This window comes from Notamacropus eugenii, chromosome 2 (assembly GCF_028372415.1).
Source record: "Notamacropus eugenii isolate mMacEug1 chromosome 2, mMacEug1.pri_v2, whole genome shotgun sequence".
Taxonomy (NCBI): Eukaryota; Metazoa; Chordata; class Mammalia; order Diprotodontia; family Macropodidae; genus Notamacropus; species Notamacropus eugenii.
This window is the reverse complement of record NC_092873.1, coordinates 476,827,596-476,848,253: the sequence shown is the minus strand read 5'-3', so window position 1 is coordinate 476,848,253 and position 20,658 is coordinate 476,827,596. Positions and strand designations below refer to the sequence as shown.

The window sequence follows — 20,658 nt, the reverse complement described above, 5'->3', positions numbered from 1 at the left end:
TGGATAGAGTGCTGGACCTGGAGTCAGAAAGACTCATCTTCACGAGTTTAAATCTGGCTTCAGGCACTCGCTAGCTGTGTGACGCTGGGTAAGTTGCTTAACTTTGTTGTTTGCCTGTTTTCTCATCTGTGAAATGAACTGGAGAAGCAAATGGCAAACCAATCCAAAATCTTTGACAAAAAAACCCCAAATAGGGTTATGAAACTACCACAACTGAAACTACCACAAAAACAATAGAAACTGAATTCTACAAACTAAAAACAAAAAAAGCTATAACCTTAAAGATAACAAAGAGTTTCATTATGTTTAAAGCACTAAAGTTCCATGTACTAATCTCTATTCAGATGAAAGTTTTCTGGAGAGATAGCCCTTGATTTTATATTTACTTAAATCTTTGACTTGCTACCTAATTCTATGCTCTGCTTCATAATCTATTTACCCTTGTCATCATGTGCTTCCAAAGTTGCCAAAGTATATTTAAGGTTCATATTTGTGAGGGAAATGTCATGAACAGTTTTTGCGTGCAGACACACGTAAAAAATATTTTCTTCCTGGAAAGTCTGGCTGTGCAAACTACAATGCCTCTCCCTAAGCCTTTTTCCTCTTCAAAAATCTAGTTATTGACCTGAAGTCCATTCAAAGCTTCAGAAATTGTGTCAATGATGGCACTGAATATTTTGAAAAAAGCAGAGAGCAGCTAGGTGATGTAGTAGATTGACCTAGCCTGGAGTCAGGAAGACCTGAGTTCAAATTCAGCCTCAGACACTTACTAGCTGTGTGACCCTGGGCACCTCACTTAACTGTGTTTGCCTCAGTTTCCTTATTTTTAAAATGAGCTGGTTAAGGAAATGGCAAACCATTCCAGTACCTTTGCCAAGAAAACCCCAAAGGGGGTCATGAAGAATTGGATATGACTGAAATGACTAAATAACATTACCCACCCACTTGATAAGGCATCGTGCTATAGCTTGAATCATAATAGTTTACACTTAAATGGTGCTCTATCATTTGCAGTGTGCTTTTTATGCCCTAACTCATATGATCTTCACAACTGTTTGAAGTGGAGGCTATTTTATTCTTATCTACAGATCAAGAAACTGTATTTTTTTAAATAGAGGCTAAATGACTTGCCCAGGGTCATCCAGCTAGTGGCTGAGGGAGAATTCAAAACCCAGATGTTGGTGACTTAAGTCCAAAGGCTCCATAACCTAAACCAGCACAGGGTCACTGCAAATGGCTTTCAGATGAAGAGTTTACGTTTCTTAGACTTATAGCTTTTTGTTGTTGTTCTCGAGTCATTTCCCATTCTTTGTGACCCCATGGACCAGAGCATGCCGCTGTCTCTTAAAGTCTAAGTTCATGTTTGTTGCTTCCATAAAATTTAACTTCCTGCTCTTTCTACATACTCAGGCAGTATCTGCATGATGCCAAAAGCTCCAGATTAAGAAGTGAAAACTTCAGTGGCCTGGATGCTATATTAATTTGATATTTTATATTTATATATACATATATCTCATATATATGAGATTATATGTACACCCAAACACATGTGTGCACATACACATGTGTACATATATGCATATGTACATATACTGTATATTATATATATATATTGATTCAGTCATTTAAACATCAGATAGGAAGATGCAATGAACAATGTTGTGGCCATCGATTTGTCCTAAATTGACTTGCTCTTCATATTACAACTCTAGATGCCAAAATCAAAAGAAGGAAACCCAGAAAAAAAAGAGTAAGTCCTTTGGGAGAAAAGAAGGATGGGGGTGAGGATGCCACCTTAGCTCTCTTTCACCTTTATTGAATAATGGATTCATAGAGTTTAAAGTCATTTATAGTTCAGTCTCTACCTGAACAAGTAACTACTTCTGGAATATTATGATAAAAACTTATCAAGAAGCCCCTGATGGAAGAGGTCTAATGAGGGGAATCCCACTACTTTATAAGGAATCTATCTCATTGTAATTTGTATGGTTCTGAAAGGAACTTTTACTTCCATTGAGAAAAAAATATCTGTATTTATTACCCCCTTCTCCCCACCACCCTCTGGAGATTCCTGTTGGCTTATAGCTCGGCACTATGCCCATAGGACCTGTCTCCCAGGATTGTTGTGAGGATCAAGTGAGATAATATTTGTACAATGCTTAGCACAATGCTTGGCGCATATAAGGTGCTATTTAAATGTTTATCTCCTTTCACTTCCCCTTTCCTGATGAGTTAAAGAGTGTTCAGAGTGAGGCAACCAGAATTATAGATGAGGAAACTGTAAAATAAAAGACTCATACTAAGACAAACTTTACAGTCCCTTCTAACTCAAAATCCTGTCAACCAACCAACCAACCCAATAAAAAAGGTCTGTGAAATCTTAGACTGCATTAAGAAAGACACAGCATCCAAAATGAGGGAGATGATAGTTCATTGTTCTCTGCCTTGGCCAGGCCATACATAAAGTGTCCTGTTCGATTGTTGGTGTCACATTCTCAGATGAACATCGGCTAGTTAGAGGATGGTCAAAGGAGATCCACTAGGATCATGAGTATCAGCTGAAGGAAATAAGGATGTTTAACTTGGAGAGAAGACTGAGAGACAATATGTTCACCTAATAACTGTCTTTAAGTTGAGGATTTGAAAGGTTGTTGTCTAGAAGAAGAATAAAACTTTTTTAGCAGGGTCCCAAAAAGCAGAACTGAAAATTGTGGGTGGAAGTTACCAAATGAGATATTTGTGAAGTGCTTTGCAAATCTTAAAGGACTGTAGAAATGCTAGCTATTGTTATAGAAATGCAGGTTTCACTTTCATATAATTAGATGAACCTGTACAACAAGTAGAATTATCCAAGAGGTGGTAAACTCCTAGGAGAATCAGACTAAGAGCTAAAAGTCTTTTAAAATCATCTTATCTAAAATTTGAATTTCACTGAAGAGGAAACTGATGCTTAGAAAGCTTAAATGACTTGCCTGACATTATACCTTAGATTTTCCAATGGGAACTGTGAAATTGGCTTGGCTGGTGAGGTGAAGGAGTTAGCAAGATCCCCACCCTTTGGAATGTTGCCTTACTTTGTGGTATGGCCACACAGGGGATGGAGACACTTCCACTGATTCATCCTACTGCTCCACCCACTCCAAAATCTTCACTGAATCTGGCTTACCAATGACTCTAACTCCTAGGTGTACACAGTTCATCTTCCTCTGCTATAAAATCAGAACCATAGGATTCCTTCGTGGTCAGGTGGACAGTAAGAATCCTTTCTGCCTCCATTGGAAAAGGAGAGCTAATATTTGGTCATCTAGGTTTTGCCTCAAAAATCTCCAATGGAGGGACACCAACCACCTCTGAAGCCTATTTGTCTGTTGCACAACTCAGATTGTTAGGAAGATTTTGCTTTACATCAAATCCTTCTCAAAAAAAAAAGCTTTACAAAAAGGTCAGCCTATCACTAAACCCTGCTGGCTCTTTCCAGATAATAAATACTTGTTCAATTAAACTGAATCATTCTGGCACATGATAGGTGCTTAATAAATGTTTCTTGACTGACTGAAACTCACTTCCTTTCCAGAAGTATTTTACATTGTTCCCTTTCTCTCTTCATTTTAGTCAAACTATTCTATGTGGTGTTTTCTTAACAGCTGTTTCCTGACCTTCCCTTTAATTATACATTCTAGACTTTGCAAAGGAATCAAAGTCATGATCACTGGACAATAGTTCATAGATTGTATATTTTTCCTTTTATGAAAAAAAAACTAAACCTCAGAACTGATAGGGTTTGAAAGGTGGGGGATTCAGGGACCCCTCAAGGACCGAAGTACAGGAGAAGGTTGTCTGGAATGAATTCATGAATAAAAGCCTTCTTGAAGTCAAGTTGGCAAAGATTTATTGTTATGCTTCTCAGTGGGCAAGAGTTTTTAAGGAGCCTATGATCTAAAAGGGGTACATTTAAAGTTTATATAGGATATTCTATAGTAAAACGTGTGTCAAATATGCTAACTAGGTGATTCAGAGTGGGATTATGGAGCAATTAAAGAGTGGTCAGTTCTTAAAGGAACATGCACTTTTGGTTTTGACTACATAGGCATTTTCCCCAGAGTTCACTGGAAAATAGCCCAAGCCCATCTCCATGGAGGCGTGGTTTCAGTTCTGCAATATCACTAAGTCAACTAATGGTCAAGGCTGACTGAGAAATGCCCAGTCTGCCAACTATCAATGTCTTGTTTGACAAGATACATGTAGGGAGTATACATATGTCTACAGTCTAGGATATACATAATAAGGAGTCCAGGATTCATATAATGAGGTAGGGAGATGGTATAGATAGTCCAGTGAGTACTGGATATCTTTATGAGCTAGTACAAGGCCAGTTCAAACTAATTCCTTCAGGTGTGGTTTGTTACTATACCAGGGAGAGAGATAAGTATTTTGTTGGGGCCCAATTATGAGCAACTGTTAGACATAGTGTCCTAGAACTGGGGAGAAACTGTCAGGGATGGTGTTTTGAGGCTAGGAAGAAATGTGATTTTAGAACTGGGGTCCAAACACAGGCAACTAAGCACTCCATCAGCTTGACTTCAGTAAAGTCAGAATACTCTCTTCCTTCTTATTTTGGGTTTCCATTCCCTATTCATTAGTTCTTACTTATTGACAAGAATCAGTTCCATCCAGAATAGAATTTTCTTTGTTGGTTCCTCCATCTTTCCATTTAGTCCCTGTCCTCAAAGAGTATAGTAGGTGCTTAATAAATACTTGTTGACTTTATGGCTTCTGGGGAGAATCAACATATAAACAGATAAGTAGATACAAAATAATTTGAGAGAAGAAAGAACACTAACAACTGGTGTTGGTGGATGTTTAAGGCTTCCTGTAGAAGATACCTTGACCTGAGCCTTGATGGAAGCTGAGTCTTCTAATAGCTAGAGGCAAGAAGGGAGCCCATTCAAGAAATGCAAGTCAGCTTGACAAAGGCAGGAAGTCAAGAGATGGAATATGATTTAAGAAAAAAAAAATAAAACAAAGTAGATCACTTTGGCTAGAATGGAGACATCCAGAAGGAGAATAATATAATATAAGCCCAGACAGGTAGATAGTTTGGAGACAAATTGTGGAGGATTTTAATTCTTTCTATTTTATCCTAGGAGCAGTAGGGACCCACTATAGTTTCTTTTAAAAAAAAAAATCCCCCATTACATATTAAACATTTTTTTAACTTTGTTTTGACTTCCAAATTCTCTCTCTCCCTCCCTCCTTATCCATCCTCCTCTTTCAGATGGTATACAATCCAATATAGTTTATCCACGTGCAATCACATAAAACATTTCCATATTAGCATTTTGTACAAGAAGACTCAAATTAAAAAGTGAAAGAAAGTGAAAAATAGCATGCTTCAGTATATATTCAGACAGTATCAGTTATTTCTCTGGGGACAGATAGCATGTTTCATCATGAGTCCTTTGGGATTGTCTTAGATCATTGTATTGCTAAGAATAGCTAAGTCATTTACAATTTTTCATTGTACAATATTGCTGTTACTATATGTAACTTTCTCCTGGTTCTGCTCACTTCATTTTGCATCAGTTCATGTAAGTCTTTCCAGATTTTTCTGAAATCATCCTGCTTGTCATTTCTTATAGCACAATAATATTCCCTCACAATTAAATACAACTTGTTTAGCCATTCCCCAACTGATGGGCATCCTCTTGATTTCTAATTTTTAGACACCACAAAAAGAGCCACTATAAATAATTTTGAGCAATTTTTGTAGATTCGTAAGCTGTCATGACCAGATTTGTGCTTTAAAAATAATATTTTGGAAGCTGTAGTAGAGGATGGATTGTAGAGAAGAAAGAGAAGTCAGGGTGGCCAATTAGGAGGCTATTGAAAAAGCTCAGATGATAGGTAATAAGGTCCTGGACTAGAGTGGTAACTAAGTAAGCAGAAATAAAGGAATGTGTGTGGGAGATATTGTGAAAATATAATTGACAAGACTGGATACCCAGTTAAATATGACAATTGAGAAAGAATGAAAAGATAAGCATGATTACAGGTTTGCAAACCTTGCTGATTAGATGGATGGCAATTGTCTCAACAGAAAGAAGAAAACTTAGAGGGGTCTTGGTGGATTTAATGGGATAGTGGAATGCTTTCTGCTTTGGACACATTGAGTTTTATATTCCTGCAGGCCTACTAGGTAGAGATATCAAGCAGTTGGTTAGGATGCTAGAATTCAGGAGAGAGATTAGAGCTAGATAGATAGATTTGGGGGTCAGCTATTAGAGATGGTAATTGAACCAATGAAGCTGATGAAATAATAAAGAGAGAAGATGTTATTATTAGACGAGAGGACTTGGGGCTATCTGGCCCTTATGGGGACACCCTCAGTTAAGTGGTCAGGACAAGGAGGAATCAATCATGCAATCTAAAAATTTCTGCCAGCTCTTCTTTTGGCAGAGTGAAAATTCCAGTAAATATCTGAATAGATGAAGTCCTTCTTCAGAAAAAGGCACAAAGAGGGGCTAGTACTTTAAGAACTCTGGAATTTAGGTTTTTTAGAAAAAGTGAAGGAAAACTTTAGGTAGGGATCATAGGATGAGTCTAGGCTGTGGCTATGTGTAATCTACCTTTTCTTGCCTGAGATACTTTTTTTTTTTTTTTAACATATTCCCTTCTATAGTCTAGATGTTGACCCCTCCTATACTTTTGAGTTAGAATAGGTAACTAGCACTGGCTCTCAAGGATATGGGAAAATTCAATGCGGGAGTTTTGCTTCTTTGCTTCCATGAAGGAAAGTGTGGTAGGGCTATGACCCTTCTTAAGATGGAAATACCTTGGAGAGAGTTAATGTATTAAGATTAGCAGTTATTTGCATATAAAGTCAGATTTCAGTAAAGTAAACTTGTATTTAATAAGTGCCCAACCCTGGGTAAGTCACTTAATTCTGTTTGCCTCAGTGTCCTCATTGGTAAAATAATCTGGGGAAGAAAATGGGAAACTGCTCCAATATGCCAAGAAAACCCCCGAATATGACATCATGGAAAGTTGAATGTGACTGTAAAACAACTTAACAACAACAATGTGACATGTAATTAAGTTCTGGGAATAAAAAAAAACAACCCCCAAAAAACAACAGTTCCTGCTCTCATAAAGCTTGTGGTCTAATGGAGAAAACAACATGCAAACAATTATGCACAAACAGAAGAAATGGGAAAACTTGGAGGGAGTCTCAGAGGCACTAAGATTAAGGAAGACTGGCACACTTCTTTGCAGAAGCTGGGACTTTAGCTGAGGCTTCATGGAAGTCAGAGAAGCCTGGATGAAGAGGAAACCTCAGTGTAAAGAAAATAGGAGGTCAACGTGTCAGGAAATTGCAATATAGAGAGCCAGAGTCCCAAAAGTTCTAGACATATCACTCCAGAATGTTCACAATTTAAAAATATTCTCATTACATTATTGAGTAAAATACCTTTGCTGACAAAATTTGTTTCCTATTCTTTTCACAGCAGAATTGTTTACTTTTAACATTGACCCAGTTGGAGGAAAAGCATCTCTAACAGACGAATGATTGCACTCTAAATGTGTTTAATATGGACAGAAAACTGTAATGCACTGCCTTTTGTGCTAGAAAATACTAAATTCCCCTTACCTTCAGACAGTTTATTATATGCGATTCCTTGGGGATGGATGGTTAAAGTCTTCTTAGCCATATTCTTAAAATGAACCTTCAAAGTGTCTCCAACTTCAGCGAAAAGAGTAGGTCCGAGAAGTCCTATGACAAATAAGAAGATAAAATAGAAATGTATTCAGGTCTGCCAGACAGATGACATGGACACACAAGCTCTAATAGTAACTGCTGTCCTGGCTCTGTTTACCTTCACTTCAGAACACTTCACCAGCACTGCCTGTCTTGAGGTAGAAAAGAATGGAAGTGGTAGGGGGATAGAGTGTGGGACTTGGAGACCTGAGTTCAAATCCTGCCTCAGACACTTACTAGCTGTGTGACACTGGGCAAGTTACTTTCTTTTTGTCTCCACTTTCTTTTCTGCAAAATGGGGATAACAGCACCCACCTCACAGGGTTGTTGTGAGAATCCAATGAGTTAACACATATAAGGTGCTTTGCAAACCTTAAACACTATTGTTGTTGTTCAACTGATTTTCAGTCATGTCCAACTCTTTGTGACCCCATGTGGGATTTTCTTGGCAAAGATATTGAAGTGGTTTGCATTTCCTTTCCCAGTTCATTTTACAGATGAGAAAATTGAAGTGGTTGAAAATGAAAGTGAAGGGGTTAAATTTGAACTCAAGAAGATGAATCTTCCTGACTTCAGTCTGGTCACATAGCTAATTAATGGAGGCACTGGTGATCATCTAGCCCAATATTCCTACCCATTTTGCAGATGAAGAAACTGAGGTCTTGGAAGGGCTGAGTGATTTGCCTAAGGTCATAAAAGCAGTAAATGAAAGTCAGCATTTGAATCCATGACCCCTGATTATAAATCTAACTCTTTCAGAATTTCTTAGTTCTTCTGAGTCTTGGTCCAATGTTCTTTACATATGCCTCATTCGTAAGTCAACAAGCAACAAGCTTTTATTAAGTGCTTACTAAGTGTCAGGCACTGTGTTCAGTATGCCCTGGGGATACAAGGAAAGAGGAAAGGTTAAAACAGTTTCAGAGACAAAGTACTAGCATTAAGGGAGATTGGCAATAACCCTGGAATACCTAGCAATTCTACTATGTATTTTTTTTAAGTGAAGCCAACAACTTTTAAAAGTTAAAGGCATGATTTTATTTTGAAAAAAAAATTTAAAAAAGCATGACCTAGAAGGTAGAAAGCTAGCCTTGAAGTCATGAAAACCAGGGTTCCCATCCTATTTCTGATACATACTGGCTATGAGTTTCTGAGCAAGATATTGAAATCAGTGCCTTAGAAAACTCTCTTGGACTACTAATTGCATAACAGACATCAGCCTATATTAGTAGAATGAATTTTCTCACCTAGAGTTCCCCACACCAATAAAATCACAGGTCTAATCCATATCCCCATGATTATTTTCTATTCCTTATAAAGTTGGTAGCATCTCCACTACTATAGTGCTTTTGAGGTGGAGTGCCAAACTTTAAAAGCACTACAGCTGATCAGAGGATCACTCCCCATCTCATCTAGTTGTTACCAAATGCTCCACAGGATTGCCTTCTATCCCACAGAAACTATAGAAAAACTGAGAAAAGACAGCTGATTTCAAAGATAATATTGGGGCCTTGGGAGAAAATCATTAGGATAACACTACAAAACACTTTCTCCACGATCACCCAGTAACATTGGCAGTGCAATATCATACACATCTTGTAGACAGAAAACAGCCTCAGAGAATTGAAGTGACTTCGTCCAAGGTCACACAGCTAAGAGCTCCAAGTCCAGTGTGTACCATGCTGCCTCATAGATGCTGGCATCTGTTTGGGTTGCTTCTTGTCTCTCTGATTTGTTTTCTACCCTCTGATGCTACCCTTCTCTCGAAGCATTTTTCTGATCTCCTGCTGCCTGCCTGTGTATGCTAAAACTGATTTCATTCTGGCCTCCTCCAACTCCTGGTAATGTATTCGCCCCCCCCCCCCCTTCCCAATTATTGCTAATTCCTGGCCTCTCATTGTTCTCCAAAAAGCCAGTGGATTAGAAACTTCTTGAGGTCAGGGAGGGGCTGCTAGGTTGTGAAGTGAATAGAGCACTAGATTTAGAACCAGAAAGACTCTTCTTCCTGGGTTCAGATCTGGCCTCAGACACTTACTAGACCCTGGGCAAATCACTTAACCCGGTTTGCCTCAGTTTCTTGTCTGTAAAATGATCTGGAAAAGCAAACGGCAAACCACTCCAATATCTTGGCCAAGAAAGCCCCAAAATGGCGTCACAAAGAGTCTGATATAATTGAAATGACTCAACAACAACAAATGAGGTCAGGAACTATTTTTGGTTCTGCCTTTGCACATAGTAGGAGCTTAATAAATGCTCATTGTATTGTTTCAGCATTGGGACATTCTTCATCTTCATGCCACTAGTGCATTGTGCATAGTAAAGTTTAATTAATGCTTGTTGGATTGACTTGAGATCTCCCTTGATTTACTGCTCCATCCCCTGCTGTCTATAACCTTGGCTTCCCATGCTCTGGAGCTTACACTGAAGCAAGTTTCTTGCCAGCTAAAGTATTTGTTGTACTCTTAAAGTTCCATCCCCTGTAGTGAGGGGTGCTTAATCACCATGGCATTTTTGGCTGGTGTCTATGTGGGATCATAAAGCTGGAAAATCAGGTCATTCACAGCTTTCTCAATCACCTGCTTCATGAAGATCCCTTATTCAAATGTTAGGTTTGACTATCTCACTCAGCCTCTTAATTAAAACAAAACAAGCGAGCTTCTCTTCTCATAGTGTGTTTCCCAGCAATCAGACTCCTGGGAGATGTTTGTGCTGTGAATAAGCCCTTAATTAGTTTTCTGATTTTTAAGACCTTTCTTCACTGCCTTTTCCTTTCATCCTCCCCTTTTCTTACTCCCTTCCATCAGTCAATAAATGAGCATTAATTAAGCGATTGCCACGCTTAGGCAGAGTCTTAAGCACTGGGAAAACAAAGCAAAAGCATTCCCTACTCAAGGAGTTTCATTCTCATGAGAAAACAACTTGTACATAAATAGAAATATACAACAAAGATATGGAGGGATTAAAAGGAGTAAACTTTAGAGGGGAAGGCACTAAAGTTGGGGGCTAAGCAGAGAGGTGACTAGAAAGGCTTCCAGTAGGAAGGGAGACTGGTTACAAAATTATAAGTCAACAAGCATTAATTAAGCACCTACTGGGTGCAAGGTTCTCTGCTAAACCCTGAGGAAGGGGAGATGGAAGAGACAGAATTCTTGCCCTCAGGAAGCTTATAGGCTAATGAACTCCTACTCCAAACATTTAATTTCAGACTCATGGAGTTAGAAGGAATATCAATAAGCTAGTCTATTCTTTTTCGAGAGAATGGAGGCTCTAAATAATACAAGGCAAATCACTTTTTGTGTTACCTTAAAACATCCTGCACAAATATTTAAGGCTACTTTAATAGCATGTAGAAGCAAAACTAGACATTTTTCAGCTCAGACTAAGTTTTCTGGGCCCTATACACATCTTTACTCTCAACAAACCCTTTCAAAGCAAAAATCCCCAAATTTATAAATATTCCCCAAGGTGTGAGACAGTTAGAACTTTATACCAAGCATCTGAGGACCTGAGATCTAGTCCTGACAGCTGTTTTCTGACTATGTGACTGCCTCTTACCCCTGAGTTTCCATGTCTGTAGAATGAAAGAATTGGATTAAAATGCCATAACAACCATATAAACCAATGAATGAATCCTGACACTCAAATTATACCCCCTCGACCAAGTCAAAAGTTGGTGGAGGTCAGGCAAAGGTGTGCCACTAAATGTTTGATAACCAGCCCTCCAAAGAAAAACAAAGTCTAAAACTTTTCAGTTTAATTGGAATTATTAGCATTTTTTCCATCACTGTCTTCCTCACAATCCCCCAGGCTGGCAACATAGATGTCATCCTCAACTCCTTGCTCTCATTTCCCCTTATATTCAACCTGTTGCCAGTGTCTGTTGATTTTACCTTTGTCAGTATTCTCATAAAGCCCCCTGTTCTTCTCTGATACAGTCCCCCACTCCAACACACACGCACATACACACACACACACACACACATACACACACACTCACACACATACACTCACACATCTTATGAACTATTAAAATAGTCTGTTGGATGGTCTGTCTAACACAAGTTTCTCCTCACTCTAGTCTATCCTCTCAGTCACTAAATTGTCACTAAACTTCCTAAAGTTCAGGTCATACCATCCTATCCCACTCCCCACTTAATAAACTTCTATGACTGCCTATCACCTCCATGAACAAATATGAAGTTCTCTGGCATTTTTGCCCAACCCAGTCCATTCCCACTTTTCTAGTCTTCTTAGTCCAGGGGTGAGGAATCTGTGGCCTCGAGGCCACATGTATTCTTCTAGGTTCTTGGGTATGACCTTTTGACTGAGTCCAAGTTTTACAGAACAAATCCTTTTATTAAGGGGATTTGGATTCAGCCAAAGGGCCACCCTTGAGGACCTAGAGGGCCACATGTAGCCTTGACACCGAAGGTTCCACACCCCATTACACCATGTCCTCCACCAAGTACTCTTCAGTCCAGTGACATTAGTCTCCTTGCTATTTCTCAAAAAAGATACTCCATTTCTTGACTCCAGACATTTTCACAGACTCTCTGTTATGCCTAGAATGCCCTTTCTCCTCATCTTCAACTACTGGCTTCCCTGGCTTCCTACAATTCCAACTCAAATCCCTCCTTCCACAGGAAGCCTTTCCCAATCCCCCTTAATTCTTGTGTTTTCCCTCTGTTGATTATTGCCAATTTGTTCTGTTTATAGCTTGTTTGTATAGAGTTGTTTGCATTTGTCTCCCCCATTAGACTTTGAGTTCCTTTTGCCTTTCTTTGTATCCAGTGCTTAGAACAGTGCTTGGCACATAGTAGGTACTTAAATGTTTATTGACTGACCTTCTTAAGTCTAGCTAATCAACAAAACAATAAATTAAACTCTGATTTGTCCTATTTGCCTGTTTCTGAGATGTAAATGCTCACACTGAAAATTTAAGAGTCAGCTCTCCCAAGTGATTTGGAGCTGGTTCCAACAGGCTAGAGTGGAGGGTGGAAGACATAGAAAAGAAAGAAAAGAGAAAATTAGAAAAGGAAAACAAAACAGGAACAAGTAAAACTGTTCTTCTTGATGGGGGTAACAGTTTCCTAGGATACCTCTTCAACTCACTTAGCCCTGGTTATATCATTATTAATATTCTCCTGTTTAGAATCACTGAATGTTAACTTCGGAAGGGAAGTTGTTCTTGTTGTTCAGTCATTTTTAAGTCATGTCTGACTCTTTGTGACCCCATTTGGGGTTTTCTTGGCAGACAGTGGAGTAGTTTGCCATTTCCTTCTCTAGCTCATTTTACAGATGAGGAAACTGAGGCAAACAGAGTTAAGTGACTTGCTCGGGGTCACACAGCTAGTATCTGTCTGAAGCTGGATTTGAACTTAAGAAGATAAAAGTCTTCCTGACTTCAACCCAACACGCTCTTCACTGGGCCACCTAGTTGCCCTTCAGTTGAGATAAAGGAGCATAAGTACCTACCAGTTTGAGAGAAACTGAGTGCTCAGCCAGCCAGGTGGCACAGTCTCTTCATCTACAAAATGGGGATAATAAAAACACCAACCTCACAGGGTTGTTGAGAGGATCAAATGAGATAACATGTAAAATGCTTTGCTAAACCTTAAAGTACTGTATAAGCTAGCTCCAGCTAGGTCTCCATTAGTACAAATAGATTCTATTCTGGACAAATTTAGAGAATCTGAAACCCAAATTATTTGCTGATTGCTTGGGGATTTGATGGATCTGTCATCTCAGCAATGAAAGTACCCCCTCCTCTCATGCTGATTGCCATCCATCCCACCATTGTAAATCATGTCCATATTCTCCTGTAAATCTGTCATGGTGGGATGGTCTATTTATTATGTCCAGGGGCACAAAAGTTGTCTATCAGTTTAACCTTCTCATTGATGTTTAGCTTTATAACTTGTTTTTTATTAGAAACTTACCTGAAATGTTTGACCTTGGTTTTTCTTGTGTAAAACCTGCTTCATATTCTCTGTAGACCATTTTCTTAAAGGTAGGCTCTGAGGGCTTCAAACTAAGCATGAAATACAAAAGTCTCGTTTAAAAGTTGTTCTATGGACAGATCTTTATTATTCAAGATCTCTTTTGCATTAACTTGTAGGAAGGATATTTTTTCTTAATTTTTTTCATTTCACTTTTTTTTCAATTCAGCAAACATTTGTTCCTATAATGTTCCAGGAAGTGTTCTGGGTTCTGGAGATGCAAAGATAAAAATGACATAGTTCTTGCCTCCCAAGGAATGAATAGGGTGGAAGGGAAGGGGTGGGGTGCTACATAAAAGATGTTGGTTGATCAGCATTCAACAAGATACAGAATTAGAGACAGGGAACTAGGGGAGATCCCAAAGCACAAAAATGTGATATAAAATACAACCAGAATGGTAAAGGGCCTTCAGATCATTCATAGGAGGTTCTTTTAAAAGGACTAAGTGTGTTTAGCCAGAAAAGAAAATTTATGGAGAGACTTGATAGTTGTTTTCAAGTATAGTACTTGAAAGGCTCTCCTAGGGAAGAGTGATTATACTGGGTCAGCCTGACCCCAGAAGGCATGTCTAGAAGTAGGTGGAAATCAGCTTGCACATCAGGAAAGCTTAACAATTAGAGTTATTCCAAAGGAGGAGGTCTTCAAACAAAATTGGATGACTAATTGTTGAGCATGTTGGGGGTGGGGCGTTAATTTTCAGGTATGATTTAACTACTTGGACTAAGGTCCCATCCAACTCTTAAATTATGTAGTTTCTGAAGTAATTGAATAAGTTTTATTTTCATTTTTTAAAATTACCTCAGGACAAATGGTAAATACACAATATTTTGTTCCTAAAGGCTGTTTGGGTCCTGTTAATGTACAATGAAAGAAAAGTCTCTAATATGTTCATTCTCTTGAACTTAACTTTGGGGGAAAAGTTAACACTATTATGATTTCTCTCTAAAAATATCTTGTTCCATGGTTTCTTTCACAACCTACTCTTTGTGACCCCGTTTGGGATTTTCTTGGTAAAGATACTGGAGTGTTTTGCCAATTCCCTCTCCAAAATTATCTAGTTTCTTGGAAAGCCACATATAGTTTCTCCAACTATCTTTTGGCTATAATGGGAGGATATTTAAGGTGTTTTCTCAATTTAATGAAATAGGTTTTCCAGTAAGTACTTTCCAACAAAGGAACCTCAGTGGCTGGATCATCTTGGGGCTTTCCTCATTCTAGCCATAGGTTTTACAGGACCCCAAGAATTGATGCTTGGGAGATAACTCTTCCTAGGATTATGGTGGAAACCCTTTAGGATACCAGGGTTGGAGGATAGAACTCACAGTTCCCTCACATGCTAATCATGTTATATCAGAAATGGAGTTGGTCTCTGCAAAGAATTTTCATGGCATTTTGGTTATTAAGTAGGCTTGAATCCAGTATAAACTAGACAAATCAACAACCAAATTAGTTTGCTCTAGATAAGCAGGAAAGCATGATTGTTTTCTTTGAATCTTCTATTAATAACAGGACCTCAAATGTATTAGTATAAAAGTAGATGATCACCTTTCACTTCAATTCAATCCCATCAACATTGATTTAATACAACCAAAATTTTTAAGTGGCAAATTTTAGTCATTCAAACAGCAAACAAGTAATTTTGTAATCCAAAGGGCTCTCAGAAAATTTTGACATATCTTGGCAGATAACTCTTGATTTTGCAACTCTGAAAGAGGAACATGTCTTTCCCAATCACCCAAGTTGTCGTTTCAGGTTGAAATAAGCATAACATTCCCATCAACCCAATTTTAAAATAAAGAAGCACAGTTCATTGGACTCTGTACCTACTATAGGTTTGCTTGTTGATCCCAGACTATTCCAGAGAAGTTCCATTTCACCTTTGAAAGTCTCTAAGTTGTGAGACCAGTTTGAAAAGCAAACATTATCCTCAGATTAAATTCAAAGGCATTTCATTTTAATCAAGATTTGGTGTAAATGGGACAGTTCTCTCTCATAGGCATGTAGAAGCTAAAGATCATCACAAAGGAAGAAGAAATATACCAGGTAGCTTTGATGAAGCAAATTTAAAGAAACATAAAATAATAGATTTATTGCTTTTTCTCACAGTAATTCTTTAGGGGGAGGTACCATTCATAAGCCAGAAATCAAATAATGATTACAAACAATTTGGATTTGCATCTTAAAGTCTGCATCTGGACTTTTTAGAACACGAAGGTAATAAAATCATAGGGTTCAGGATAGGAGGGATGATCCTTAAAGGTTATCTAATTCAACTTTCTCATTTTAAAGATAAAGTGAATGAGGTTCAGAGAGGGTATGACTGTCCAAGTTTGCGCAGGTAGTAATTGTCAGACAGGATTTGAACCCAAATCCTCCAATTCCTAAGGCAGTGTTCTTTTTCTACTACATTACATTATCTCCTGAGATCTATGAATAATAATGCACATAAAGAACAAATAATTTTTAGAAGCAGTCAAGCAGGCAGGAATAATTTTACTTTGACAATTCAAAGAAGGATGTTGACAATACGATTAATTATAATAGTTTGTGCTCAATATTTTGTGCTTTTCCCATATTAAGTCAGAAATTGAATTTATGAATAAAATGATATTTGCTGAAAATACAAAGATCCCAGCTCATTAAACTTAATAATTAAGTGCTCCCCAAATAATAAAATGTACAAATAGAGGAGTGATATTGCATTATGACCAGAATGTTGCATCATATCCCATCAATTACAGTTTAAAAGAGGGAATATCCAGGTCTAGTGTGAGCTGTCTTAAGGAAAGAGTCTATTTTCCAGAGAGATAGTGAGGCAAACTTCCTGTTATTTTCTCTTCTGACCCTACTCCCCCAGTTTCCCCAGTCTTGAATTACCTTGGGTTGCTGGTCGGAGGGCGGTAGGTCCAGTTGATGATCTGAGCAGCTATATAGCGATGTCGGACAGCTGCTTCAGCTACATGCTGCCCCAAGTCCAGCCACCCAATCCCCAGGACCACAAGGACCCAGAGGCTTGGGTGGCCTGGAGACATGGTTTCCACTCCTGCTAACAGCAGCCCCAGGAGCCGCTGGGGTAGGTGACTTCGGGGGAGGAGTATAGTTTGTGCTACAGTGAGCTCTGGGAGGCTGTGGCTAGTAATGTCTTTCCTTTGAAGGTTCTGTCAGAAGTCACAGCAGCCACTGAAATTCCCTCCCCCTTCTTTGGGGCTTACAGGCATTGAGGGAGGCTGCCTCCACAGGACAGGTGGTTGGCTGGCTCACAGCCCAGTGGAACAGTCAGGTGTGAAGGGTAGCAGCTAGTCTCCCTGTCTCTTCTTAATGCAGGAAACAGTGAGAAAAAGGGCCAGAGAGCCCAGTCTCCAGGCAGGGAAATGGCCAGCAATTCTTGAGCCAGTGAGAGGACTGTATTCCTTAGCCTCCCAATCCCACAGCACCACTTAAGCTAATAAAACCTGCCCCTTTCCCCCCCTTCCCTCATGCCCCAAACTTGCCAGTGTCAAAGTTCACTCTTTTCGTGACTCTCTAGCTGGAGCTCATACAAAGATCCAACTCTTTCCCTGGTCCTTCTCTTTCTGGGATCATCCTGAACTGAAGGAAAATTTCTCACATGCTTCAAACTATGACATGTTCACTATCACATCATGTTTTGTAAAGAGCTTGAGGTTAGGAATAGAGAGTTCAAAGTTTCAATCCCAGTTTCATTTATTTATTCATCTTGGGCAATTCAACCTCTCTGTGACTCAGTTTCTTGATGTGTAAACAACTACTTCAAGGATCTGTTATTTCATCAGCATGGTGCTTCTTTTTCTGGGTGCAGATCACAATTCACTTATGCCTTCTCATCTCATGCAATTCTTTGTGACTGTATTTCTTCCACAGAAGTTGGCTCAAATTTATGTAGCTCTTTGAGGATCAAAAATGTTTTCTTCACAAGAACCCTGTGAGGGAAGAGATGTAAATATCAGTATCCCCATTTTATAGGTCAGGAACTTAGGTTAACTGATTTGTGTGCTTATGGTCATTCAGGTAATAAGTAACTGGAACATGAACCCATGTCTCTTTACCAGGGCCAGTACCTTTTTTGTATTCCCATACAATTTCTCTTGAGTATTTATCCAATGTGCTGGAAGCTCCCCTCTCTTTCTCCTTAATATTTTACAAAAATCTCATTACAAAAAGACCTTCTGTCATACCATTTATCCCATGAAATTCATCATTGTTAACAATCCAGAGTGGAATCAGTGTTGGCCACAGAGAAAAGAGCTCTGAATTTGGAGTCGGTGGCCCATGTGGGAATCCTGGTTCTGTTGCCTAATATACATGTGATTCTGCGGATCCTTTCTATCTTTCGGCACTCACAGAAGTCCCTAGGAGGCATGTACCCCTGACCATTCTTTCTATCACTCAAGGCTCCCTCTCATCTCTTGCACACAGAGCCCAGAGGTGTAACAGATACAATCTTTATTCTTCTCTCTTTTAGGACCTCCTTCTGCTACCACTGCTCAGCAAACTTTTCTCTTTTGAGATTCCCTCTATCCATCTAGGACACCCTGTCCAGATACTGGCTGTAGATATAGTCTATAGGCCTTTACATTATTTTCCCCTCTTCAGCAACTTAGAATCTGGCTCATAGACTTCTTCTGCCTCCTAGCCTCTGCCCTCATACTTGAGGACTCCGGTACACAGATGGATATTCCTTTAATGCCAGGACACATGGCTTTTCCATTTATTAATCCTCCTGAACACTCACAATCTATATCTTCACTCCAATTTTGTCACTCTTAAGGATGATAATACCCTAAATATCACTGTCATCCATAATTATGCTACCTCCATGATAACAAACTCTGAAATTCTTTCCTTCCATCATGGTCTCTTATCCTCTGCTTCATTCCTCCTAAATCTAATCCTCAATTCTCACCTAGCTCTCCAATTCTTCCACCCCTACTTTTCCTTCCAATCAGTTTCCCCTTCTTTGGCCCCATGTCCCTTCCTTCCCAGGTCTTGACCCCAACGTTGACCAGTTTAACTCTACACCATTCTCACTGAAACTACTTTTACCAAGGTTATCAACATATTTAGAATAGCCAGACCCATGGCCTTGTCTAAGTCCTGAACCTTCTTGACCTCCCTATACATTCTGTTATTGTTGATTCTTCCTCTTCCTAACATTCTTATCTTTTGGCCTTTCAAGATACTATTGTCTCCTGGGTCCTCTACTCATTGTATGACCATTCCTCAGTGTCCTTTGCATGAACAGGAACCATCTCTTGCTTCCTAATTGTAGGTATTTCCTCTAAGATTATCTTCTCTCTTTTTTGCATCTTGGTGATCTCAGCAGCTAGGTGGCACAATGGATAGAGCACCGGCCATGAAGTCAGGAAGACTGGAGTTCAAATCCAGCCTTAGATACTCACTAGTTGTGTAACCCTGCACAAGTCACTTAGCATCTGTTTGCACTGAAGAAGGAAATAGCAAAGCACTGTAACATCTCTGTCAAGAAAACTCTCTACAGAGGTCACAAAAGTCAGACAAGACTGAACAACAAACAATTCAGTGATATCATCAAGTTCTATGCATTTATCATTGTTGAATTGTTTCAGTCGTGTCCGACTCTCCATGACTCCATTTGGGGTTTTCTTGACAAAGATATCGGATTGGTTTGCCATTTCCTTTTCCAGCTCATTTTAGAGATGAGGAACTGAGGGGAAAAGGGTTAAGTGACTTGCTCAGGATCACACAGATAGTAAGCGTCTGAAGCTATATTTGAACTCAGGTCCTCTTGGGATGGTGCTCTATTCCAATGAGCCACCTAGCTGCCCCTCCTATAGGCTTAATTATCTACAAATATGACTCATGAATCAATACATCCACCTTTATTCTCTTTCCTGAACACCAGTCCTTCATTGCTAACTGCTTGCTGGGCATTTCTACTTACATGTCCAATAATAATTTAAAATTCAACATGTCTACAGTGGAGCTCCCTAAGTTTCCTTCCCAACCTTCACTCTTCTCTCAACTTCCTTGTCTCTGCTGCAGATACTACCATCTTTTTAGCTGCTAGTTTTGCAATCTGGAATCATCCTCTACTATTCCATTCTTCCTCACACTCCACATCCAAATTTTTGACAAGTCTTGTTCATTCTGAATCCTTCCCCTTATCTCTATGCCCTATTTCCTTACCTTTTGTCTAGACTATTGGAACACCATTCTAATTCCTCTCCCAGTTTTTAGTCTTTCCCTTCTCCAAAACATCTTTCACAGAGCTGTTAAAATAACCTTCCTGATAGGTCTTGAACTCTCCTAACTGATTCCAACTTCCCCTTTGTGGCAATGCTTTGGGGTAAGAACTTACTATATCTCACTGACCTCAGGCTGCCTCCCTCTTCCTTCCATCCCAGCACAATCTCTCTCTTCCACCCTCCCTCAACTTTTATCTCATGCCCTGGGAATAATAACCAAACCAATATCAGCCTTGCTTCCGGAAAGAGTGCATCATTCCATTTCCTTATGGCTTCACTCACCATCCCTGTAACTTCACCCCTCTCTAGCCTTTGCTTCTGTTGTTTCCACTATTAGAATTAGCCTTCTTGAAGGCTCAGTCTTTTGTATTTGAATTCCTTTCACTTAGAATTGACTTAATAAATCTTTTATTCATTCATTCATTCATTTCTTTCCATTTCTGAAGCACCATGCCACTTTCCTAATAAACAATCTTCAGTGGTGACTGGGAAATTAAATAATTTGTCCAGATCATACAGATAGTATATGTTGGAAGCAGCATTTGAACATAGATCTTCTTAATACCAAGGCAGACTCTCCACTACCCCACACTATACTGTCTTTCATTATGGCTCTTACTTCCAGGACATCAGGGAGTAGGAAGGGCAGCTCTATAATATATA

The 20,658-nt window shown here is 39.2% G+C and overlaps 1 protein-coding gene across 3 annotated transcripts in view; it reads right to left on the bottom strand.

Annotated features, from left to right (window-relative positions):
• F5 (coagulation factor V) overlaps positions 1–17,144 on the bottom strand; it is an 80,072-nt gene extending 62,928 nt beyond the window's left edge. The window contains exons 1-3 of one of the 3 annotated variants that reach the window (XM_072648696.1): positions 16,631–17,144; positions 13,693–13,784; positions 7,649–7,771 (exon numbers count right to left, since the gene is read on the bottom strand). In XM_072648696.1, coding sequence (XP_072504797.1) covers positions 7,649–7,771; positions 13,693–13,784; positions 16,631–16,785 — 370 coding nt within the window. In that variant the 5' untranslated portion in view covers positions 16,786–17,144. Of the gene's footprint in view, positions 1–7,648; positions 7,772–13,692; positions 13,785–16,630 lie in introns of those variants that run through there. The other 2 variants (XM_072648699.1, XM_072648697.1) reach the window with 2 other exon arrangements.
• Positions 17,145–20,658: the final 3,514 nt, after the last annotated feature.